This window comes from Passer montanus, unplaced genomic scaffold (genome assembly GCF_014805655.1).
Source record: "Passer montanus isolate IOZ18808 unplaced genomic scaffold, ASM1480565v1 scaffold17, whole genome shotgun sequence".
NCBI lineage: Eukaryota > Metazoa > Chordata > Aves > Passeriformes > Passeridae > Passer > Passer montanus.
The window spans coordinates 603,758-629,611 of NW_024364270.1; the positions used below are offsets into that span (position 1 = coordinate 603,758).

At 40.8% G+C, this 25,854-nt stretch overlaps 1 protein-coding gene across 1 annotated transcript in view; it reads right to left on the reverse strand.

Moving 5' to 3' along the window:
- Window positions 1-531: 531 nt before the first annotated feature.
- Window positions 532-25,854, reverse strand: part of WIF1 (WNT inhibitory factor 1) — a 35,630-nt gene continuing 10,307 nt past the window's right edge. Inside the window, exons 3-10 of the mRNA XM_039704023.1 lie at window positions 19,376-19,484; window positions 14,484-14,624; window positions 11,354-11,449; window positions 9,669-9,764; window positions 8,241-8,336; window positions 4,239-4,334; window positions 3,544-3,639; window positions 532-1,364 (exon numbers count right to left, since the gene is read on the reverse strand). Of these exons, the coding sequence (XP_039559957.1) occupies window positions 1,243-1,364; window positions 3,544-3,639; window positions 4,239-4,334; window positions 8,241-8,336; window positions 9,669-9,764; window positions 11,354-11,449; window positions 14,484-14,624; window positions 19,376-19,484 (852 nt within the window). The 3' untranslated portion in view covers window positions 532-1,242. The remainder of the gene's footprint in view (window positions 1,365-3,543; window positions 3,640-4,238; window positions 4,335-8,240; window positions 8,337-9,668; window positions 9,765-11,353; window positions 11,450-14,483; window positions 14,625-19,375; window positions 19,485-25,854) is intronic.

The window sequence follows — 25,854 nt, forward strand, 5'->3', positions numbered from 1 at the left end:
TGTCAGAAATACAAGGGTCAGTAATAATTCATTGGATATTTACTGTTCTTCAGTGCAGACAGAAACCATGTTTCCTGCTTCCAAGCCACATCAAATTACAAATCATGTAGCCCAGCACCCAAGCCTTCTACAGAGCAATCACAACACAGCACAGGACCATCACCCTTGAGCAGGAAACACGGCCAGGGCTGGACTATCACCTGCTGGGGCAGAAGCTGTAAGAAGGATATTCTGAGCACCTGAGGCTGCACAAATTGGGCACACCAACACGGCTGGCTGGCGGTGCTGGGGGAAAGGAGGACGTGGTACAAGGGGGACAAGAACAGGGAGTGAAACACACGGCCCTCCAAGGTCTCCCCTCCGTGGCCAAGGCACAAGAGTTTGTTCTTCTGAAATATTTTGAAGAGCTGTGGGGCTAAAGGCAGACAGAGGGACACCAACCCCACAGTGCCACTGTTTTATGAGGGTGCCCTAGGAAAACCATCGTCCCAACCCAGCACTGATGAGACCGCAGGAGGCCACGCAGAGCAGTACTCAAAAAACTAAAGCAGCGTCTTTATTTTATACATAAAAATCAGTATAAAAAGTTTATTACATAAGAGCTGTTCTGTTTACAATATATTATATTGCTTCAAGCTGATGCAGAAACTTCATACATTATAGCTCTACTTTGTTTACAATATATTATGTCGGTTAAATGGTACCACTGCAGTTTCTTTTTAATACACAAAACTGTAAAGCCAAAAATAACACTGAACTGAGTTATTCAGTTTTTAAATTAGGCAACTTATTTATTTATCTGTTTTTCTTAGGGAAAAGTCTAAATACACAATTTGTAAAAATGTGCAAAATGCACCTTTCTTTTGTTTTAGGCAAATTGCATCTGTAGTCATTGAAATAATTCAGGGTTAGCATCTACAGGATTTTCTGCTTGAATATGGTTACTTAATTTTTGGATAATATTTGCTATATAACCAAAAAAAAAGAAGTTTAGCTGTAACTGAAGTGTAGTACAAAACACCATCCAAAGCACTGAGAGAAGAAGCCTATATAATCACGCTACAGAAGTATTTATAAAACTTAAAAGAAATAGTAAGTGTCAGCTCAGTGGTTTATAATGAAGCTAATAAAATTCCAGCCGGTAATCTCAACTGTAACAAACAGCATTTTAACATTCAATCCATGAGAGGTTAATGAAGGCTGTGAACTTTGTGTAACACGAACCATTTCAGATGTTGGAGCTCACCAGATATAATTGGATTCGGGTGGGACATGCTTCTCCTCGGCCCTTTTTGGCGAAGGCGTGTGCTGCCTGTGCTTGCTGCCTGCTGGCCTCAGGGCGCTCAGACCGCTGGCTCCGTACCCTGGAAAATTATCCAGTTCAAGAAAAAAGAATCCACAGAAGTGGGCTCGTGATCCACAGCTAATATTTCAAGTGGAAACTGCCTTACCCATGTGAACAAAGGATTTTGCTTTGCCTTACAAAAGGGCTCATGCCTCAGGATGAACGAAGTCCTGCCAGACAGACAGATGCTTGGCCTGCCCAGGGAGCCCAGCACAGGCTGGGGTTCACATTGGTAACCCCCACACCAGCTGGTTACAGTCATGATGATCTGCCAGCTCTAGAGTGGGGCATAAGCGACCCCCTGGGAGAATCTGCACCAGATACCTGAGCTGGGCTTTGGTTTATAGCTGAATGCAAAGAAAAAGAACACCAGTGACCATAAACACCTGGTGGGAAAAAAAGCCATCTGAAACAGGCTTACTAGAGCTGCTTTGTTGTGGAAAATGAAAGTGAACAATAAAAATGGAATCCAAAGTATTATGCTGTAATTTTTTATAGGTTAATTTACTCATCTCATACTTAAAGCTCATGGAAATGGCTTTGAAAAACTGAGTCCTCAGTTCTATTTTTTAACCACTTCTTTTTTAAGAAAACAGCTTTACCAAAGAGCCATTCATTTAATGGAATCTGAAACAAGTCTCTCAAGTTAACTATAAATCTCCTCTCAAGACCCAGTGATGTTTGGTTTTGGTCGAAAAGAGGGAACTGCAGTGCATGCACATTAATGGACACTTAAATGGGGGTGAGGTTTGCCCAAATGTCCATTTCACAATTTCTTTGCTGAATACAAAGAGAGCTTTGCAGTACTAAACACAGCAGGACTGTACCCAAACTCCAAGTAATGAAGATGCAAAACCTTGGAGTTTACAATAATGTGAGACTATTGAGTTATCACAAGGCAGGTGTGAGCTTTGGTTTTGTTGTACTTCTTTGGTGATGGTCACCTAAAGTATGTATTGGTTTTAATTTGCTATCTGAGTTCTTTATAGGAAGAGTATGACAGAAAGAAAAATTTCATACCAAACTTAGGAACTGTAGTTTGTAGTGGTTCATTTCCTTATTACTTTTTTCTAACCATAACTTATGTTAATGGTATTTCTCCTTCAGAGAGTAGCATGAATACTTCAAGACAAATCCACTAGGTAACAGCAGAAAAGCAGACTCCCAATTTTCACAGCAAACCTAGTTTTCACAGCAAAATCCATCTTAGTTGGACAATACTCAGTTTTTAATGAAAATACTGCATTTATTCTAATACATTTTGATGTGACAAAAATCATATGCATCAACAGGTTTTAATAAAAGTAAACATTCAGTTGATGCAGCAATTTAAGGTTCACATTCTTTATGGCTGATTAGTTTTATAGCTGCAAAATTTTTCAACTTTATTGACACATAAAACATGATGTGTATTGGTAGCCAACAGTGATATACGTTAGTATCTTTTGGGAGTATATACAGATCACATATTGAAGATCTGCTGTTTTTCTGCAGTATTTCTGCACATGAAACATAAAATTAAATCTGAAGTTCTTACTGGATATATCCAATTGTATTTCAAATAATTATACAGCACAATTTTAAGTCCAGTGAAATGATCAGTTGCTACAAGAGATGGTTAATAGACCCAAAAGCACAACAGAAATTAATTTCAAGAACGTTAACTTCGCTTTGGGGCAATGTATTTTGTATGCTGTGGAACATGGGTAGGAAGAGGAGAAGAAAAATCTGAAGTTGCTAAGAGCAGATCTTGCATAATTCTTCAAGTTTTCCCCAAAATTTCTAAAGGACATTACATTTTTTCTAAGTTTCAATCAGTTTTAAAATGTGTCAGAGTTTTAGTTTTAAAAATACCTATCCAGAATTTCAAAGCTAGCTGATATTACTGAGGAGTATTGAAAGAATTTGATCCCTTCCATGCTGTGGTTGGAAGACATCCTCTGATTGATACCAGATTCTGGAATTTCTAATACAAAAGCGGTCTAGATAAAACACTTTCAAATTATTATAATTTTTTTTTAAGTAGGTAAAATTATGGAATATTGAAAACCTTTGTTTTATTGCTTGGATTAAAGATTAGAGAAAAAGGAGTGTGGTGTCATTAATGATGCTGGAAAGGCTCTTGAGGCAGTCATTTCTGTATAGCACTGGGTGTGTAACACCTCAGATACGACTCTCAGGGTTTGTTCCTCACTTACTTTTATTGCAGTGTCTCCCATGCCAGCCTTCTTTGCACTGGCATTTGTTGGGCTCCACACAGGTGCCGTACAGGCCACAGCTGGGTTCACAGACAGCTGTAAAAAAGGGAACACATACACCTGGTCTCTTGACATTTCATCCAGAGACAGTCCACATTTGCTTTCCCTGCTGTTTCACATGATGGGTTGGTCCTGGCACAGATGTGGCTCTCAAAGTAAATCCATGCCTTTGCAGTGAGTGCAGTCAGAGCCCTGAAACAATCCACACCCCTCTCTTTACCTGCAAGGTCTGGCTCAGTCCCTGGCAAAGGAATCAGGTTGTACAGCAGAGCTGAGCATCCATCAGAACCAGCCAGAGAAGGAGAGTGGTCCTCATCACCCCCCTCACGAAGTGTTCTCATTGTATTTTAACATGGCAAAGCATTGACATTTTATTAAGCATTTCTATATTACTAAAGTGCCAATGCTGGTTTATAGAAATTCAAGAGTACAGAAGAGACTGTGAGGACACTTCTGTTAAAAAATGTTTCTGGTTTCATAATTTTCTTAAGTCTGGTGTATGATGTACATCCAGAAAGTAAGATAACTTGAACTACTTTGACAACAAACAATTAGCACTGAAGTTATGTAAAAAAGATACTGCGCAGTGAGCTTGAAGTTCCCACAAGGACTGCTGGAGCAGCTTTGGTACTCACGCTTTGAACACAGGTCTCCCTGGTAGCCTTTGGAGCACTTGCATTTATTCTTACCAGTACATTTGCCTCCATTTCGACAGGGTTGATGGCATTTACCTGGAAATTGAAAATATAGAAACAATGGTCTTAGCCCCCTGTGCCTACTGGAGACAAGTGTCTGACAAGCTTGCCTTGTACCTGAAAAACTCATGATGTTAAAGTGTGCACTATGGATCCATCAGGAAGACACTGCTGCAAGTCTGTGCTTCCAGTTTATAAGCATTCTTCTCCTTTGAGAATATTACAATAATTTGGCATGACCAAAGCCTGTGTGACCTTGGAGCTTTTGTCTCTGCAGAATCCCCCACATGACTGGTCAGTACTGACTCCTGCTCTCCTCACCCTTACAGGGGGGCAGCCCTGCCCAGACCATGTGGTTCCAAAGAGCAGGATCCAAACTTGAGGGGCCCCAGCAAAAAAAAATCTAGTGACATCTGAGAGCAGTAAGATACTCAGGCAATGACAGGTATGGCTGCTACCTGCAGACAGTAAATAGATTGGCTGGGCCCTTCAGCTTGTAGCCCAGGCTGGGAGCACCGTGGTGCTGTGGATGGTGCAATGAGGGACGTTCCACATGGCAGCTCAGAAACTAAGGGCACATTAAAAATACATGCCCTTCTTTCCTGCTTGCAAAGAACAGAGCAACTTTGCTAACAGTAATCGGAACTGGCAGACATTTTTCCAGGCTCTTGGTCTGGAAATTACTTTCCTTCACAAACAGACTTTGCCAAAGGCATAGGCTGGGTCAGGTGTTGTTGCTGTTGTAGGAAGTCTTGTTTGGCCCTGGTCGCCTGGGACTGAGGAGGCCCCCGCTGGAGGAGAACCACATTCAGTTTCTTTCTTTCAAGCTGGCCATGACACACCAGGGACCTTCCCCAAACTTAACACCCCATGTCCCACCATCAGACTGCCTATACCTTGTTAGAATTTGTCTGCATTACTGACCTAATTAAATCTTCACTCCTCTCTAGGAAGGGAAGCACAGTGCCCATGAGCTCAGTCACTCCCAGGCTGAGGGAGGCTTACTGTCACTTCCCTGGGCACTCTTGGGCCACCAGGAACTGCACCCTCACTTTCCTGCCACCATGGTGCCCATGTGTATCAGTACAGCTTTTTTCATTGGTCATTTTCATTTTCCAATGGTCCAAAACCATTTTTTATCTGTTCTAATGCCACTAGACTTCCTAGATTCTTCAGAAAAGAGAAAACAAAGGCACTCTCCCTAGATTTAACACTAATATTTGCCTGAATCTGTGAGCAAATAAAAACTGGAACCTGGGGCAGCAAACTGATTTCTTTCCTTTTCCCTTTCCCTTTTTGCCTTCCCTTATTTTCTTTTTCTTTTCTTTTTTTAAAAGAAAGGTATTAACTGGGCAAACTGATTCCTTTCCTTTTCCCTTTCCCTTTTCCTTTTCCCTTATTTTCTTTTTCTTTTCTTTTTTTTTAAAGAAAGGTATTAACTGAGACTTGCACATCATAATTTAAGCATCAACACTGTCCTGCCGTGTTAAAAACCTCATTTCACGATCACAGATTCCCCTCTTGGGAGCTCAACATCACAGGCAGCATCTGCTTAGCCCTCAAACCCTGAAGAGCTTTGTGATACACAAGTGTATTGTCAATATAAAGGAAACACTCATTCCTATCCTACATAAATATTTTAATAACCCTGAAAGAAGTTTCACAAGCAGCTGATGGAACAAACTGTGCTAAGGAGAGTTTCTGCAAAAGCACAATTCCTCTGCAGGAGCCTTTGGGGAGGGAAATTTTAGGCATTCTAATTTGCAAACATTTGCATCCCAAGTAATTAACAATTGGAAAGAGCAATGCTAAAGAAATCAATGCACTTTCCTAGTTCTTTAAGTAAATCTGGAGGATATGGGTCAAGAGACGTGACACCAACTTCGACCAAGGTGCAACAGGCAAGCATTTGGCTCAGCACAGCTCAATTAAGTTTGGACTAAGATATTGTCACAGAATGAAGGAAAGAGTAATAACTCTCTCTGTTACTGACTAAGAAATGGAAAAAGCAACAAAACAGCTGGTGACAAGTAGGGGAGGAATCCAAAGCAAAATAAAACTCTCTGGATTCAAAGTGAAATGCTAATTAGAAAAAAACCTGGAAGACTGTGAATGTCTGTTGGTCTTGTGGACTGGGCTCAGTATACTTCCCAGGAGTCTTACAGAGGGATTCAATTATTACACAAGCACTGAAAGCCTATACCCAATGCTAAAAAAAACCCCAAACAACAAAACCTTGCAATTTTCAGAAGATGGCTTTCTGCCTGTTGAAAGGTTTTTCCTGCTCATTATTTTAAGAATTCCCATGATTGAATATAGTTGGCCCTGGATCTAAGAAAATGGACTGAGTTGTGTTTCTGCTCTGGTGTTTCTAAGCCTTGTCTAGATTTCTTGCAATCTTCCACTGCTGTGCTGGTGCAGTGCCCAGGGATGATGACAGCTGTCAATCACAGCCTAACAATTGCAGTCCTGGCTTTACTGCTTTTCTTGCTCTCACTGACATTGTCCCAGTTTAGGTCTCAGCATACGGCGATCTGAATTTGCTCTTTTATCTTTTGTACAGAAGCTAGTATACTGCCTGTATTTTAATTAATTTAATTTGAGTTTCACAGGTAAGCCTTTCCAGGAAGTCAAAACAATTGCACTTATCCCAAGCAGCAGTCAACAAATACGAGTTTCAGCTCCTCAGACAGATCAATTAAATGGACTGCCCTTAAATATACTGGCTGCAATAACAGTTCTAAGAATTCTCCTCAAAAAAAACACCACCAAACGTAAATACATGCTTCTCTCAATTAAACTTTAATCTTCATCTGAACAATGTCAACAATGTTGACTTTTTAGGGACTGAAGAAAGAAATGGTATTATGTCAAATAGTCAAATTTGAGCTTGATGTAAGCAAAGGTAAATCCAGTGAAAACCCACACTGTTGTTCTTGTGGAATACGATCCAAATTTATACCAATAGGCAATCTTTATTTACTTAAAAACAATAAAGCTTTGCTGCTTCTTTTTCCCTGAATTTTTGATGCTGTAAAAAGGAGTTGCAAAATGCCTTGTAATGCATAGAGACATGGTGAAACATTTACATACACCTATTGTTAATCTACACATAAAGACTGAGAAAAATGTAGGTCTTACTGTATCTGTGTACTTTCTTTGCATAGTAATTCACTTCTTGTGTATTGGCTGATAGCAAGTTAAGAGTTTATTCCCATGTGTTGCAAAGTGATAAAAATGTCCTAATTGTGTGGAGGACTTACTTCTACTGACGTATATTAAAAAAACAGCATTTACATATCCTAGGTCAAATACTGCTCTCCATGCTCCTGTGAAGGTGCTGGGGAATATTGGTGAGATTGTTTACAACAGAGAAAGCTTCCCTGTAGAGTGTCCTGTTAGAAGTTCTAAGTCCAGGAAGAATGAGGTCTGGTTGTACATCCTCAAGTTACCTTGTGAATGCAATTTTACCTCCTACATGAAAGCTTTCAGCTCTTACAGTTCAGTTCTCCTTTTGTCCCAAATATTTTCATCCCCAAATTATAGTAGTCCTTTCAGAGGTGACAGCTCAAACTTAATCTGCTGTGCCCAGGTGTGATTTGCCATAATGTTTGAAAATAGATGCATCCCACAGTCTTGGCCTGGCAACACATCTGTCTGCCACAGGGTGTTGCTTGCATACTCATGGCTTGAGGATTGCTACCAAGCCTGGTTACTAGTGAAAACAGAACAGGGCAGGGGGTGAGATGGTCCAGCAATGAATCAAACTTCTGAGTAGGAGACTCGTTCAGAGGCATGTGGCATCTGACTCTCACGGTCCCAAACTGCTGTGTGAGACCTTTGCTCTGTGCCCAGCAGAGGCAGCTCACATGTTAGCATTCATGCATTGACACAGGAAGAAGCTGACATAAATGAAAGCAAGCACACAGAGATGCTACTCACTAATTTCACATTGGTCTCCCTCATAGCCTGAAGGACAAATGCATTTTCCCAGATAGAAACACGTCCCTCCATTGAAACAGGTTGTTGTACAGTTTGCTGAAACAAATAAAAGGAATTAACTAAGTAATTAACATGAACTAGGACTAACTTGGACTTAATGTTCTCTGCTGTTCATCATAAATAAACATTGAGTAGGTTGTAAAAGCAGGATTAACCTCTTTTCATCTGGTTTAGAAAGTAAGACTGAAATGCAGTTATTCCTACATAATGCTTTACATGGGCACACACACAAGGCAATCCAGAATGAGACAAGTGAACAATACAGCAGTGAGCTCTCTGAGGACAGACTGTGCTACATCTTCATCAACCCCCACACATAAAGCTCATTGAGGGATTAAGGCACTATTGCTATTGAAACTGCCAGTGTCTGATAAAAGGAGCACAGCCTAGCACTGGAAGCTACTTCTACAAGAGGATACTTCACTACAGTTCTTGAGTAATCCTTTGACTGAAAAGAAATCTCCGCAAGTTTTTCTGTGTGGTGACATAGATGCAAATGCTCTGACTTTCAGCTGCCAAATAACTTACATTGTGTTAGATGTAACTTTTCACCAAACAGCTGGGATTCACATTAATCCTTCAAGACATCAGGAGCATTTAATTAAAGTGCACATTTGAAGCATTTTCTAAATGTGGTGCAAGTCTGTTCAAAGGCTAGATAGAAGACGTGAGGGCATTGACACCAACAGTTTGTGTAAAGTAATAGGAAGGTTCCCACTATTTTGCTGAAAAGGCCTCTAGGAGCTTTTGCATTCAGTATTTACTTCATATAGACCTGCAATGGCAAATGGAGCACGACACTGCCATGAACAGGTCAGTTACATTTCTGCAGGAAAGTACTTGGTTCTTGCTACATGGTAGCTTAGACTGATCCCAGTTACTGTTCTGAACAACTGATTGTTGGTTTTTACCCTTCACGAGTCCCAGTGCAGCAACAAAAAATGAATAGCTTTCATATTTCTTCATGTGTCCAGATGCAGCACATTCATGTACTAAATAATTAGTAAAATTAATTTTACTACAGGAAACTAAAGATCAAATAGAGGGGTTTTATTTTTGCCTTTTTTTTTTCTTGTCCCAGAAATAGAAGTGATTTTTGTGGTAAGATCCACAATATTCAGTGGATCAGCTGAAGTGATTATCCAAACAACCCTTCACAGAGCTGGGGTGCATGGATACCTGCAAATTCCTATATTCTTCCAGCAGCTGCTGGGCTGTGCTACAGCACTATTTTAAGAACCACAATATTTCTAAAACGTATTTACTTATTGCTTGCCTGACTTTCCAAAAAGCACTCCTGGAGGGAAAGTGCAGAGGTGAGCAAAGAGCGGCTGCTGGCAGCAGAGCCCAGGCTCGGCTGGCGTTTACCTTTGTCGCAGTTGATGCCGTAGAAGCCCGGGGGGCAGATGCAGAGGCCGGGGGTGATGCAGAGCCCGCCGTTCATGCAGCGAGGAACACACAGGGCTGAGGGGTGGAAGAGCAGAAAAAGCATCGCTGGTGGCAATGTCCAAATGTCAATACTTTCCTGGTATTTGAATACACGCACATTGACTCCTTAAGCTACTTTTCCTTCTGATTATTGTTCTAAGTCACCTTTGCAAAGGGCCTCTGTTAGGATGTTAAATTTGTTATATCTTTGGTTTGTATATGGCAATTTCTGTATAGTGCTACTAAAAACTGTAGGCTAATTAGAGTTCAGATCTGGTTCCACATGTAAGCAGAAATTGCCTCTTGTATAGTTTAATATCAGACAGGGGAGAGCAAAGATACACCTACACATTCTGGGTATTTAAAATCCCCCTAGACAAGTCCTCTCTACAACTGTAGTCTGGCTCCTCAGCTGTGCAGGCAGGACTATCTCACAGGGGTCAGTAGCTCAGTGGGGTTCCCAGGCAGGCTTTACAATAAACCTTCCCCACTCCTGCATGCCTGAGCGTAAGCATGGCTACCTAATTTTGGCTAGGAAAGCCTGCTGCACAGCCAGTGTCCTGCATGCTCCCAGTGAATCTTCTCTGGAGCCCCTGTGCTCTTCCAAGACCTCTCTGCCATGTGGCCACCCCAAAAGGCTCTTCAGGGAGGCACATTAGGGGGCAATGCTTCACTTTGTGGTTGCCCACAATTGGTACATGCAGCGAGGTCAGGTCCATGCTGGTGAGTTAAACAGCACCCAGGCACGGGGCCAAATGGCCTTGTGAAATCATCTTGTGAAACTGTTGGTGGCTCAGCTTTGTCCCAGCTGACCAGCAAATCCTCCTGGCCATGGTCCTGGGACGAGTAGTGACCACGGGCTCCTCCCAGGAGTGAGTTTGTAATGGGTTTGCTGGAAGGAAAGAGTTTATTAAACATATGAATGTAAGCTGTGCCAGTTGCTCTCAAGGCCAGAGAACAGTCCTTGATCCTTTGTATTTAATATTTTTGATGTAGCCAGAGTATCTGGGAGTGAATGATTGCATTGGAGTAGGATGCCCATGGGGATGGGTGTCTCCAGTCGCCTGGGGAGGAACTGCCACTGGGAAAAGGAAGGGAGGGATAGGAAGAAGATCTAGTTTCCTTGCCAAGTCACACCAATTTCCTGGTTCTTCACTCCTGGAAATGTTGGTTTGGGCTATTATCCACTCACGGAAGAGAAAGAGAATCTTCCCTTCATCTTCCCATTTTTGTTTTCAGCCTGCTTACATATCTGATCTTATCTGCAAATAAACAAATGCAGAGCAACTAAAGCACTGTGCTTTGTTTCACAGCTAGTCCTCATTAGCAGAAGAATTTTATTTAATCTTCTTGCCAGATGGATTCCCTGTCATTAAGGATCACTTAACTATTGCATCGGTTTTTGTTAAAAGTAATTTGTGAAAGAGAAAATATTTTTCACGTAAGCAATTCGTATTTCCACTAGACCATGGATGACAATAACAATTCTCTTACATGTATGAACTCAAAATATATGAAATCTTCAGAATAGGCCATTCTTAATTTTTTGAGAGCCTACAGTGCAGCAGATACAGTTTTCTTGAGATTGTGGTAAAGAAGACAGTTGAGATTTCTTATTAAATTACCTTTCTCACAATGAGGCCCGTAAAATCCATCAGGACATTCACAGACATGTCTTTCGTTGCAAACCCCTCCATTTCTGCATCCTCCTGGACATTCCGCTTCAGAAAATATAACAACAATCTTAATTAAAATGTTATATACTTCAGCTGCCAGCCAGATCTCAGTAGCATTAATATATTTCTTTGACACAAGAGTTAAAATATTTGCTGGCAGACAAACACTGAAGAAATAGAAATTCAGCTAAGATTTCTTCAAGATAAATTGGTTTCTCTTTTAGTAGTCTACAGATAGATGTTCACATGCTCACATGGGTGATGCACTTGTTGGTGCACTCTGCACTTTCATCTCTCTATGTGGATGCCCTGCTCTTCTCAATCCAGTACTTTATTTTCTGTGTGGAAATGAGCAGGCAACTTAGTGCAGAACTTGCATGGCTGGTTAGACCTACCCTTATTGTGTAGGACCAGTTTCGATTTCTGCAGCCTGAAGCAGACATCACTGCAACTTGCATTGCATTAATTACCACATCTGTACCTACTACTGAGGTGACAATGATGGAATCTATGTTCACATGAAAGAGTGAGTATCAAGGCTAAATGGAAGAAGGCCAGAAAGGAAGATGAAAGCACTCCTGCACAACAATTCTGCATCATCATCAGCTCTCATTCATATCTCGGTTATTGATCAAATATGGAAAAGCATTTGGCAACACTGGCAGGATTATACAAGGATGAAAGATACTTCTGGGTGCCACCACTATCCTCAAAACACCAGAGCCCATCAAACAAGAAGGCAAACTAAGTCAAGCCCTATGGAACACCATAAAAAAGGGCTGCTGGGTATAAAAATAATAACTCAAAAATGCCTTCCCAGATCCCTCATGGAGAATAAGGCAGGCAGGAGAGACTGCCTATTCCCATTAGAAAAACTCAGCATCAGTAGGGATCAGTGGTAGGCACCACCTCCTCATCTTGACGCTCTGTTGTGTGGCATTCCAAGTGAGAAGGTTCAAAACCTCTGAGGTAAAATGATATTCCTTAAAAGTAAAGCTGTTTGCAGCTGTAGTAATTGTAGTAAAGGATTTTTGGTCCTACTGTGTTTTGACACTGTATTCTAGGACTTTTTCTGGAAATGCTTCTCTCTTTGTACTCAAAAGCAGAGCTGCTATTCATTACCAAAAAAAAAAAAAAGCATGCTTAAATACATACCATTTCAGCAGAAAAATAGGAAAACATATTTTTTCTTTGTGACCACCTCTTAGACACAACAAATCCTCTCTTATCCACAAAATTGCTCCCTTGCTCCCCTCACTTCCTCGGCTGGGGCCTTTCTGTTTATGGCCAAGAACAACTGCAGTGATCAGGGAGCTCCTGACAGGAGCTCTTCAACATGTATGATATCTTTCAGAGGAAGGAATCTACCACCTATTCTAACAGCAGCCGCTAAAGACATTCTTATCTGTCTCAGCATCTGTCCTAAAACACTGCTGTTTTCACCTTACAGGACACAGGGCAGGAATGGGAGTTATTCCAGTATGGGCGGGAAGAGATGTGTGAGAAAGCTCCGCCTCTGCATGTCTCTAAAGTTTGGGAAATCTGCCCTGTGTCTCTCAGCTGGCTCCATGAACAAAGGACTGGGACAATAATCAACCCCAGGTTTCTTGAGAGGTCATATGATGCAATACTGCTAAATTGTTAGATATTACAGCTCGTATAAAAATGGTAACAACAAATAATAACACAGAAATGATAACCTGGATGACTGCTATGACTGAGTTTGGAGCCCTTCCTCTTTAAGCCACTATTTTCCAAAATACAGACCTGTAACTGTAACTCTGCTCTCCCTATTAGAATACCCCAATGCTATTTTCAAAGTTTTCTTAGTTCAGTATCTTTGAGCTGAACTGAAAATAAAAAGATAGGAAATGTTTTATGTTGTATGTACACCAGACACACAACTTCATACATGAGATCTGATTGGTTTTGTGTACTTAAATCTTCCATTTTTCTTCCTGTTTCTCTGCCCACTTCTTCTCCCCCTCCTCCACTTTCCCTGGGCTAATTGGCAGCAGCAAGGCTTCAAAGGGAACAAGCAGCTTTGCTATTTGGGCATAGTGAGGTTTCAAAGAATAAACAGCTCTTGCTCCCACTACTCACTCTTTGAAGTCACACTACAGCCAATTATGTCAGAGAAAATAGTGCCGAGAAGAAAATGTGGGATTGTGAATGAAGATGTAATAGGGGAAGAAAAAAATCTTGTTGTACATCAGCCCTGTCATGGGTTAATTTGATACAATTGCACATGATATGGGATAATTATCCTATCTTAGACACTGATTTTTCAATTTCCATAGCCTCAGCTTAAAGTGATAATTATAGTTGTTTGTGGTGTATTGAATTAATTCAGAAAGTCTTGTTACATAGTGCTTATGTTCATAGATCAGTTGATTAAACAATTGCTCTCCTTTCCAAGCAAACACTGCAAAAACTTCATGGCTCTTCTCCTACCAGCGTGTCCCCTGTGTGCTTACTGCTTGAAAACTGCAAGTACTGAACACCAGCTTCCACCATTTTACCTGTATCAGAAGCCAAGAGGCTGCACCTGAGCTACAGAGAAGGTAAAGCCAGGTTTTGCAGAAATGTTCTGAATTAAGATTTTTGTATTCAGTTTGGATGTGCAAGTGTGAGATTTAGGGAACCAAGGACACCAAGCTGGAACTGAGGCACAGACAGCATTAATTGATACCAGTGTCCTCACTATAGTTCCCCAGATGATGTGCCATTTCTGGAATGTGCTTTCACAGAACTAGCTCTCCTCCAAGCACCTAGAATTTTTTGCTAACAGGGGCTTTTCATATGATACATCTCTATCAATGCCCTTAATGTGATGAGCAGTGAACAGGAGGAGGGAGAAATGTCTCCAACTCATTCTGCTAAGGGAGTTCTGTAAGAAAAGGCTCAGTAAATGTAGTAAATGATCAGCAAATGCACACAGAGCCAGAAAGCCTGGAATTCACCATGATTGCTACACATTGTGTGACTGCTTTACTTTCATCCTCTTATCCTAAATGAAACAGGAGACAGTTAGGTGACCTGGTCTAACAGCATCCCAGCATGTTTTCTTCAGTGTTACCTTGCTGACAGGTTTTAAAGAAGATGGCGTTCTGAGGGGTCTGGAGGATAATATTGCCTTCTGAATTCATTATGATCACGTTCACTTCAAAGGCAGCGACCCCATCTTGTTTTCCAAGGCAAGGAAATCCAACCTGAACAACTAAAAGGACAATAATACCAATAACACTTACATTTACATGCACATATATACATACATACAAAAGCATACATTGCAATACTAAAAAATAAAATTATAGATGTATCTAAGCTAAGGAATGCCATTGATGAACCAATGTAACACAGATCCCTTGATTCAGAGGTGGCTCTAGGGTTAGAAGTAAAGCAGGACAGGAGAAGAGCTTGTGCTCATTTGCTGAAATAACCCCAAGAGCCTATAGTGCAGGCAGTGATCTTAACACAACCATACTTTTCTTGCAGATGAGGAAATTACTCATGTGGAGGTATCTAAGGATATATCAAAACAAGCTGGAAGCCTACTTTTGATTTTCTGAGTTGAACTTCTCACTTCTGAGTCTAAATTTTCTGTGCTGTCCTATGACTTCTGTGAAAACATATATTTAGGGAAAAAGTTACTTTAGGTAAGTTTTTCCTCATTTGGATATTGCAATTATTGCCTAAATAAGATACTGATCTAACCAAAACTTACTCCATAAAGGGCTGACAAAGTATACACTTGATAAGTATGATCATGGGTGCAGTTTTTGAAAAGAAGACACAGACACCTCATTCTGACAGAACTAATTAAGCTTAGTGACATTTGGACATTGCTTTTCCAGGAATAATATTCAAACACTTTTGAAATACAAAGAGTTTAAGCATCTAATTAAAGCCACTAAATCTGGAGTATTTTAATGATGAAGTAAGACCAATACCTCAGAACTGTGGAATTCTCTGTTGTAATTGTCACAAGTGATCTTAAATAATGTTCAGATGAAATGATTTTATCTCTTTTCTTCAAAATTGGCTCTTCTTAGCTGCTTGATAAGTCAAATCCAACTAATAGAAATTGTTTATTCCCTTCTTCTGAAGCTGGTCTGTGATTTCCTAATAAAATACAGAGCTAAAAGCCCTACATTTGGGTTGTTTTAGATTGCTTGTTATAAAAATTTTGCAAGCCATAATTTGTAAAATACAGAATAATTCCTACAAACAGAAAGGTGCCTTGCAGTTCTCATTTTAGAAAGCAATTACATAGTCAAAGGGCTTTTGCACCAACCTTTGCAAAGACCAAAACCATGTAACCAGGTGGCAAGAAGGAAACACAGTTAATTATTTTAAAAATACATTTTAAAAGTTGTAAATTTCTGAAACTCTAGTAACCTTCTTATAGCATAAGTGCAGGAAATCAGAGCTTGGATTAGGATGTGTTTTAGTTGAACAAATTGCAATGGGGAGGAAGGTGTGGCAGACTGTTGATGACAGCACTATAGCAGTATCTAGATTTCATTGAATTGGTAGCAAGCCCTGAACTCCCCTGACATCTGGCTGTGGTTTAAATGCCTAGGGAAAAACCCAGCAATGCATCCCTAGAGAACAAGGCCACAGATCATAAACCTTTTATTCCAGCACTGCCCACTCTGGAATTTTTGGACTTCTCATGTGTCTGCACAGCTAGGCACACAGATATGCAGTAAAGGACCCTCCTGTGAGCAAAAACCACCTGGATCCTGGCTGAACTCTGTGGTGGTTCAGAATTGAAATAAAGCCCCTAAGCTCTTCCTGAATCTTTGCCTTTTTATGCCTGTTTGAATAATACTAAGCACCCACCAACAGCACCACAGTCAAACCAAAGCACAGAGAGAAGTCCCTTGCAGCAAAAAACACAGCCATGAGCTCCCATGGCCCATCACCGTGTTGATGAGGGCCACAGTAGGGCAAACCTCAGCATGCAGGCTACATTTGTCCATCACTGGCTAAAAACAGGGAGAGGAAATCACAGATATGGACCTCTTTCTGTTAACCATCCTCCCACCACCAGGCCAGACAACAGCCTCTCCTGCACATATATATTTCTGTATCCTCTGGGCTGCAGAGCATATGGCTCTAAAAGGAACGTTTAACAAATTTGAAAAGTAACCTAAGGAAACCTAGTGACTTAAACCTAATTTAATTTTAGGTAGTAATTAGAATGCTCTGCTAGGATGCAGGTTTAATATGTTTTGTCTGGGAGGTCATGCCTTTTCCCTCTGCTTAGGAAACTGAGGTTCTCTAAATTGTCTTCAGTAGAAGCAGGCTGAGAGTAACTCCTGGATGTCTGCAAACTCTTCAAGTTTGCAAGCAATTGCCTCACCCACTAAGCAAATATGCCAATGCCAACAACAAAAAACACTTTTAGTCTCTTGTGGGACTGCTTAAGGGACATCTCTGAATGACCAATCTCAACAGAAGCAGGCCTGAAGGGTCTGGAGAGGAGTGGGAGCCCATACACAGTCCTGCAGCCCACTGTCACTCTCTATACCAGCACGGCACACAGAGCAGAGTTGGTGTTGCACTCAGAGAAGACACTGATTTCTGCTGCTGAGCTTGGAGAGATTTCAGCATCTTTGGATGCTCAGCACCTATATTTTAATGTCTCAAGACAAGCAGTGGGCAGGGAGAGAAGGTCTCCTGAGCCTGGCTGGTGGGCTGTGGGGGCTGCATGAGATGCCTGGTCACACCAGCCTGCACCAGCACTGCACTGCCTGGGTCAGACAGGGACACCAGGGGCCACCTCGGGCCACTAAGGGGGCCAGCTCTATCTCAGTCACAGGCCACTACATTGCTTCTGGGCACAGACCTGTGGCTGTGTTTACCTCTCTGAATGTGGTGTTCAAGATGTTAATCACTGCCACAAAAATGACTCACTTTGTTTTGACCTTGCTAACCTCAGACTGAACCACTGGACCTTCACAGGCTTTTCCCTGCAGCCAGAAATGAGCAGCCAGCTGTTTCTCACTGGGCAGGTATCCACACTCCTCCCAAATATCTTCTTTTGCACAAGCTGAGCAGTCTTAGCTCTTTAAGCTCCCACTGGAAAGCATCTCCAGCCTTCTTAACATCTTACCATGTGTTTAGGTGTAACAATATGTTACTCCATGTTGTGAGCACTGAATCAGCTGCCAATTCTGGGACTTGGCAATGGGTTTTTAAATAAGTCTAAGGAACCTAGGTGTTTTAAATCTCGCTTAAATCTGAGGAGAATTTGGTATCTCATCTCAGGATACACTGAATTAGAGAAAGATAAGAGAAGGACAAGGCTGCATTAGATGAGAAGCAATTGAGTAGGCTGTGACTCTTCAAAGTTTGGCAAAGAGAAAAAAAATCACGGGATACATAATAGATGCATACAAAATGATGAATATGATGATCAGTACAGATTGACTACTGTCTCTACCAGTGCAAGGACCAGTGCCCATCAGATGAAGCTGTTCAGCCAGACTTGAAACAGGAGAAGGATTTTCATGCAACAGATGGCAGTGAACTCCTTGCCAAGGTGATTGGAGATAACAGAAGGTGATAGGGACTCAAGGACAGCCTAGAGAAGTACTAGAAAGAGAGATCTATAACCCATGTGGCACTTATAAAGTAGACAAATCACTTAAGGCACAGGAAATCCTCCAAGCTGAAGGTAGTAAAAGCTGAGAGGGTAAACAGAAGTGTCACATGTGCTTGTCCTTTTGCTCTTCCACAGGTCTTCTTATGGCCACCATTGGCCATAAGGCAAATACATGCTAGAGGGGCCCTACAGCACTAAAGCCATTATTTGCCTTATTTGGACACTGAATGGAGAGACCAATCATTCATGCTAAATTCCAGGTGTCATGGCAAAAAGCTGTATTGAAACGTTGCTTCAGTGGCAATCTACTGCAAGCTGAAAATGTAGTATATTATGCACCAACTTTCAGAATTTATCCACTGAAAAAGAGAGAAGGAATAAAGACTCATCAGAGATGAAAACTTGTATATCGGTGCTTCATTTGCAGTCCAATCCTCCTCTTTTATTACTCATTTCTTTCCCACATTTATCCCACAGGTTGGCTAAGGCAATTTAGGAAACGATGACTAAGACAATGTCATCAATGATGATGCTGTCATAAGATACACATTTCTGCCTTCCTACCAGAGGCTACCATGTATGAACCCTGACTGCTGTCATCAAGATACACATTTCTGCCTTCCTACCAGAGGCTACCATGTATGAACCCTGAAAGAGATCACATAAACTGTTATTCATCCACTTCAGAGCTAACTGGATTCAATACTCTTTCAGGGAAAGCTTTTTTACTCAAATCCACTCACTACACATCATGGTATTTCTGGAGCATTTGCATTGGCTTGGGCTCAGCCTCTGCTGTGTAGCTGTAAATTCCAGTGAAGTATTAAGAATGCACAACTAAGGGATAAATGATAAATGATCATATCCTGAACTAGAACTTTTGTCTTTGACCTGAATGCCTGATGACTCCAAATGAAAGCAGAACCTCCACAAACCGCAACTTTTGAGAAACAGAATAATTTGATAACTTTTCCAATATTCATTAAAGAATTTGTTTTCCAAAAGTTGTACAACCTAAGTAATAGCATTTGTGAATTTTATGCAACAATTTTGCACAAGCTTCTGCTGGTTTATTCACACGCATATGCTGCTGTACTTAGGCAAGGCAATTACAAACTGTTCTGTGCCAAGCACTGTGGCAAGTATTGCTTTAAAGCTTCATGTATCTTGACTCAGACAAAATATGCCTCCGTACTTAGGCAAGGCAATTACAAACTGTTCTGTGCCAAGCACTGTGGCAAGTATTGCTTTAGGCAATAAACTTCAGAACTACAATTCATAATGAAACATTTAGACTTTACTGGCCGTAGAATATATTTTACAGAAACAAAATTTATAATATCAACAGTACAAACCTGATGCCTTATGAGGAACTGTTCCAAGCAGGGGGATATTTATAGTTGGATCAGCCATTATGCCTTTATCCAAAGAGTGCAAAGACAGGAATTCATAGTAGTACTCGGCCTACGACAAAATAAATGAAAAATCTATATTTATTTTAATTGTATTCATAGAAGCAAACTATTGAGCACATATAGCAGAACTACTACACTTTTCATGATGACATTCACTGGATTAATTTCTCTAATTTCCCTGAGCACTTCTTCATCTAAACATAATTTTCTGATCATTTCCTCTTATTTCACAAATTGCGAGTGACCATACACAGTAATCAGCATGCAGCATATCAGCAAGGAAAATGGCATGCATATAGTGGAGAAATGTTATAGAGAGAAGATGTTTTTTACGACCCACACCATTCATCTGGAAGACAACAGAAATATCTGAACACTAAGCTCATTCTTAAAGCTGGTTTTTGAGCAGAATTGAGACTGTAACCTGGATAACCTGGATAACCTGTGAGCCTGTACCATGAGTACATGTACAAGTGTGGCATGGCAGGAGATTACCCAGGCTTGCTCTTGGCTGATCTGCACAGCGCATTGCCTTGGGCAAACAGTGCCAGGCAGTGAGCAGCCGCGCTGCTGGGGCACCACAACAGGACACGTATCTTGTTTACAGCTCTGACACTGCCTTGTTCAACCCCACTCCATTACGTTGTTCCAAGGGTGGAGCTGAGAGCTCTCCTACCAAGCTGGCTTCATGTCACTCATTAACTGCAACATCAATGACCTGTTTGGGGGATCTCTAGAAAGTTTCGGCACAATTTAAAAACTACTTTCCATGACCTTGATCCTACCTCAGATAAGCACCTGCATTGTGGCACAGATTGCAGGCTCTGGTACTTTTGTCCACAGGAGCCTGGCCTCTCTGTTGGGTCATCTGCTCAAGATTTCTTCATATTTGATGCCAAGTGCCATCATGCGTCTGCAGTGTGGCAGTACACACCACATACACCTGAGATGTATGCACTTAGCCAGTCACTAGAGGCTTCCACTACAGTCAGTGGCACAACTGCTGGTGCGCAGAGCAAGTGGAAATGAAACTTTTCTGTTAAATTGTGGCATCTCATTTACCATGAAACATTCAAGGGATTACAGGTAATTCTATCTGCTGTCTCAGGTAAGTGCTTGAGACCTTAGCACGGGCACTGGCAAAAATGTGCTTCCATCTGCTCACTGGCGGTAGACAGTACTGTTCTGTCTACCTTTTAGATAAAACAGTGCAGCAAAGAGAGATTAAAGCCAAAATTTGGACTGATAAATTATAGCTAGTTTATGTCTATGAGATGTCTGCCCATGTCCTTAGCTAGAACAAGGTCCTTTTCCTCCTGTAATATGCTGGTTCCCTAGTACAAGAAGGACTGATGACACCAGAAAAGCACCCATGACCTGGGTAGAATGATTGTTATGAAATTCCTGATCAGCCCTGGCAGCATATCCACTTGCTTTGTAGGGACAGTAAGGAGACCCCATAACAGAGAGGAGATGGCATGAGGAGCTACATTCTACATGGATAATTTTCAGAGGGTGTTGTGTAGGCAGAGAGACCTCAGAGAAGGACTTGCAAAACAACAGGGCAGGAAACAATGAAAGGTTTTAAGTAGGGGTTAAACACATGGAGTAAATGTGTGAGGGAGACAGGACATGGAGAGAAACAGTAAAACCAGAGATGAAAAATGAAGTCTGGGGTAGTGTTCAAAATGCTGCATTTAATTAAAGACATTTTTTTTTCCAATACAATATACCATGCCAAAATATGAAAAAAAGCCATAAAGTCAGATTGTGAACATTTTTGTTTTCAAATAAAACTTTGGTTCAGAAAAATAATTGTATGTCTCCACACATCTATAGAATAGTGCAGTGAGTGAGTCAAGGCTTCACTGTCTGTTTCTCATTGGTTAGCTTTGATGTTTGGTCGTATCTAAACCAGGTCATAATGAGTTATGACCTGGGATATTAAAACATTATGTTCTTACTATTCTAGTAAACAACAACTGGTAACTAGTCCAAATAGCTCCACTCCTGTATTTCCATTCCAGACACACTGTTGTAGAAGGTCAGCTTGTGAGCCAGATTCCTAATTTGTAGGAAAAGGACTGGAATCTCATTTTCTAGGGCCAAGTTTCTAGTGCCTAAGGACAAAGACAAAAAGAAAGTTCCCCATGGAAAAAGGGACCCATTGCTGCATGAGCCACAATAGTCACTGCTGCTGAAGGAAGTAATTCCTCTAACCAGGGCAGAGGCGTAGCAGTGGTTAGTGCCTGAGGCAGGAGTATGTTCTCATGGCACGTTCAAAAGATGGGAAGAGACATTGCACAAGCAACAGGCTGCTCAGAAGAAAAGCCACACATTGCACTGTGGACTGTGGAGAGATTACTGCTCTCACCATTTCTCTGCAAAAGTTTGTACATCTGCTGAGTTGACAGGAACTGAACTTCTTGAAGTGATAGTATCTAAGAGCTGAAACACCTCAGGTAGATCCAGCTAGCATAACTTCAAAGTCGTGTGCTGCAGAGTATGTTTGCAAATCATGTGTGCTGGGCTGAGTTTAAATTTTGACATAAAAGTTATACACAAAAATCCCAGTCTACAGAGGCTGCACGGTGAAGCAGAGTAGTTTTACTCCTCAAACCTGTGAATCTAAAACATGATTTGACTGCCATAAATCCTATCTATTTGGAGGAAATCTGTCTTGACACTAACCCTGCATCGAGTCTCCAATGTTGTCCTACTGTAATTGGAGTTGATTGCCAACTCCAATTGCCAATTAACTTGCATTAATCATCATGACTTAAAAGCAAACAACATGCTCTCAGCAAATATTTACCATGCTCCAAACTACCATGAAATTTAGTGATGATGCTTAATTGAAGATATAAGTTTGTGCAATTAAAATATTGTCTAGTGACTACTGTAATTTACGCTGTAAGTGGTCATTGTGATTGACCTGGTAGTGAGAAGAAAATTTGCTTGGATATTGTTGACAGTAAAGGGGAAAAATCCATAATCTGTAATTCTCTTTTCCATTATAAAGGCACTCTCATGGGGGGGGTTTTTTGGGTTTTTTTGGAGTTTTTTTTTGAAGCTGGCCTATGAACTCTCTGGTATGTGAAGATCTAAACTTGGTAGTGAAGCTAAACCTTAGATGAACAGTGTTGTCAAAGGTGGTAAAGAAAATGGGGTTTGCATTAAATTGCTGATCACTGACACCACAAAGTTGCACACTTTGCAAGGACAAAGGGTTTTGGCTTGACTTCAGGAAGCACCCAAGGAGCAGTATGCTTTACTTCTGCGGAAAATCTTTGTTTGGGATCCTCAGAAACTGAGGCAAGGATCCCTGCAGACCGTGTGTGGACAGTCTGGGGCACTGGTGCTTTCAGGCAGCAGGTAGCCCCAAGCAGCTGCCCTTTAACAGTTCCCCATGTGGGTAGAGCAGAGAGAGGAAATTTCACTTTAGGCAAATAATTCCTTGGTTAGGATTAACTTTTATGGACTTTGAATGGCTGTTTTCTATAAATCAGAGGAATTTAAAAGGTTATAAAAATAATGAAGCCCTCTAACAAGTATTGTAGAAAACATCTGTCGGCAGTTTGGTTTTAAATGATATACAGTTAAAATTCCTACAGATCTCCCTTCCTCGGTTCAAGATCTACTGCATTGAAGCTCTGTGATCATTCAGATGCCATGTTGTTTCTACCTGTTTTTTCTACCTGTTGTTTCTACCTGTGTTTTATCAAAGAATTCACAATAATATGCTTTATGTTTTCTTCATTTTACATGATAGAATTGTAGTACCTAAAGCAATGCAGAGTAGCTTGAACTGTTGTATCTTATGGTTCAATAGCCTAATGAAATCTGCACCCTTTCTAATTAAGAAGCAAATGTATATTAGCTTTGAACGTAGATGTAGAGAAATCAACTATATTTTCTTCTCATTATTTTAAAGAGATCAGTGCTGAATGTTCTGTTATCAATTAAATGACAAATATATCTTAATGCCAATTTTCTATATTTAAAGGAAGAAACACATCAAAGAAGTTCCTTTTTATCCCAGATCCACGAATATTTCTGGCTATGCACACACTGGAAGATTCTACCCTACATTATCCATAGCAGATGCTCACAGCTGCATATGCCATAAATAAAGTCACGAAGTGAGACAATGTATGTGTTTGTTAGGTGTTTACAGCATGGACCATTGCTTCTCCAAGATATTAACAGCATTAGGTCAGAGAAGTTGGTCTGTGTTCCAAGATGAAGCATGAAGCAAAGTGAGATGTATTCCAGCAAAGATTATCTGTACTGAGCATACCAGGCTATCGAGGGAGTCTGGCCAGAGTAGGAATATGTACATATATGTGAGCACTTTGTTACTGCACTGCAGTCTGGACACTGCTGTAATGAACAACATAATGCAGCTTCCTCAGACAAGCAGATAATAAAGTGTCTGCCTACAGACTGCCCATTTTTGTGCCCTAGCACATGGGACAGAACCCATGAATTGGTCCTGCCACAGAGTGGGTAAATCAATTTTGACACTCAGTGTAACACTCAGGAACTTGCTGTCAGTCTCAAGAGGCACACCTAAAATGGGAGGCATGCTCCCATGCTACCTCTTCCCACAACATGAAGCAATATTGAAACCTGCTCTGAGAAAATGAGTTTACATAGAAGACAGGATAATCTGACTGTCTGTCAACTGCTAAGGGTATGGCAATGGACTGAAGCAGCAGGGTTAAAAAAACAGAGATGCACACAAAAGGAGGAATAGAGATATTTGCTGTTTCAAATAAATTAATTTAAAAAAAGAACAAAAACTAGAACTCAGAGAAATGGGCAACCTCAAAGAAAAACACATTAGTAATTAGACAATGCTGTGGTAAATGCTCACAAATCTGTAGAGCCTCTTCTATGCCTGCTTTCTTCACATTAAGGAAATCATGGCAGACTGAAGAAAATCCATGCACAAGAGGGAAGACTTTTTAACAATAGAGTGCATCCCTGCATGAAACTTTCAACAATAACTACTTGTGGTTTTAATGGTTTTAGAAGAATGGTATAAAACTCTTGATTTTGCCAGTGGAAGATGACTAACTGGTGCTTAATGTCTCCTGTGGCATTCAGCTGTGGATGGCAGATTAGATCCTCCAACAGAATGATTTATGAAATTGGGAAAGTGAAATTTATCATTTGCTTTTAAAAGAAGCCTCAGATTTTGAAAGGTGACATTACAGCCTTCCAAGAATGCTTTGCACTGGGGAGATGGTCTGAAATATTTGCAGAATACATCAGCTTTTCCTCCAAATAATGAGAAAATAATTTCTATAAAGATAAGTAAAATGAAAAAATCACTGTCAAGAAGCTTGGTGAGGTCACAACATAATAGATTTATATTATATTTGGCATTGTTTCTGGCAGTTGTCTGCTCTTTGGGAGACATGGGAAACAGGGCTCCTGCTAGTGATTTTCAGCAAATATTTTCTCTCACAAGACCCTGAGCTGTGGAGGCACTCTAGCATTTGAAGCAGTCATTTGAAACCAATCTCAGACTGGAAGCTGAAGGGCTTGCTAGAAACATTGGGGTTTGAGAGGAACAGAGGTAAAAAAACAAAAAAAAACCAAAAACAAGTATACCAGCAGAGCATTAACTCTGAAAATCATCATCATGCCTAGAAAGTAGATTCCTGAGATAGAGGGACAAACAACAGCCTAGTACACATCGCTGTCCATCACTGGCCTGCTAATGACAGTATGGTCTTGGTTTAGATCAGAGGCAAGTCCTTGATGCAGGAGGAACCTGCAGTGGGGACAGGGGCTGTTCCACCAGGCTGGAGCCTGGGACAGCAGCACTCGTGCAAACAGAGGCACAGCAACCTCCAGCTTAAGCACAAGCATGTGGAGACAAAGGCATGCAGCGTGCATGATTTTCTCAAAACAGTCACAACAAATTTACAGCTCCTCAGTGATGAAACTCTGGGAATTTCTCATTCCTCTATCTTGCTTTATTTGGAAACAAAGAAAGCAAAATAGCCCAACTTCCCATATTTAGACTTTTTTTGTTTAACACATTTTCTGTAATGCATTTTAGTACAGCTTCACTAGAGTTACTTTTGAAAAAAAAATTAAGCTGAATGAAGACAAAATCACTAGGTTTTGACAAATATGCACAGTTAATTACGTCTTGAAAATTTCTAGCAAGGAATGATATTTCTCTGCATGAACCAGGCCTGGTGCACAAGCTTTCTTTAAAATGGTTTGTCTTATGTCTTACAGATGAAAATTTGAAAATTGTGCTTTGGGGAAGGGGAGAGAAGCAAACAGTACACCAAAAAGAGAAATATCATTAAGAGTTCAGATTTAAAATAAGTAAAACAGAAGCCTTTGCTATCTTCAACAAAACATATTGCTCTGGTATCCTGAAAATTAATAAA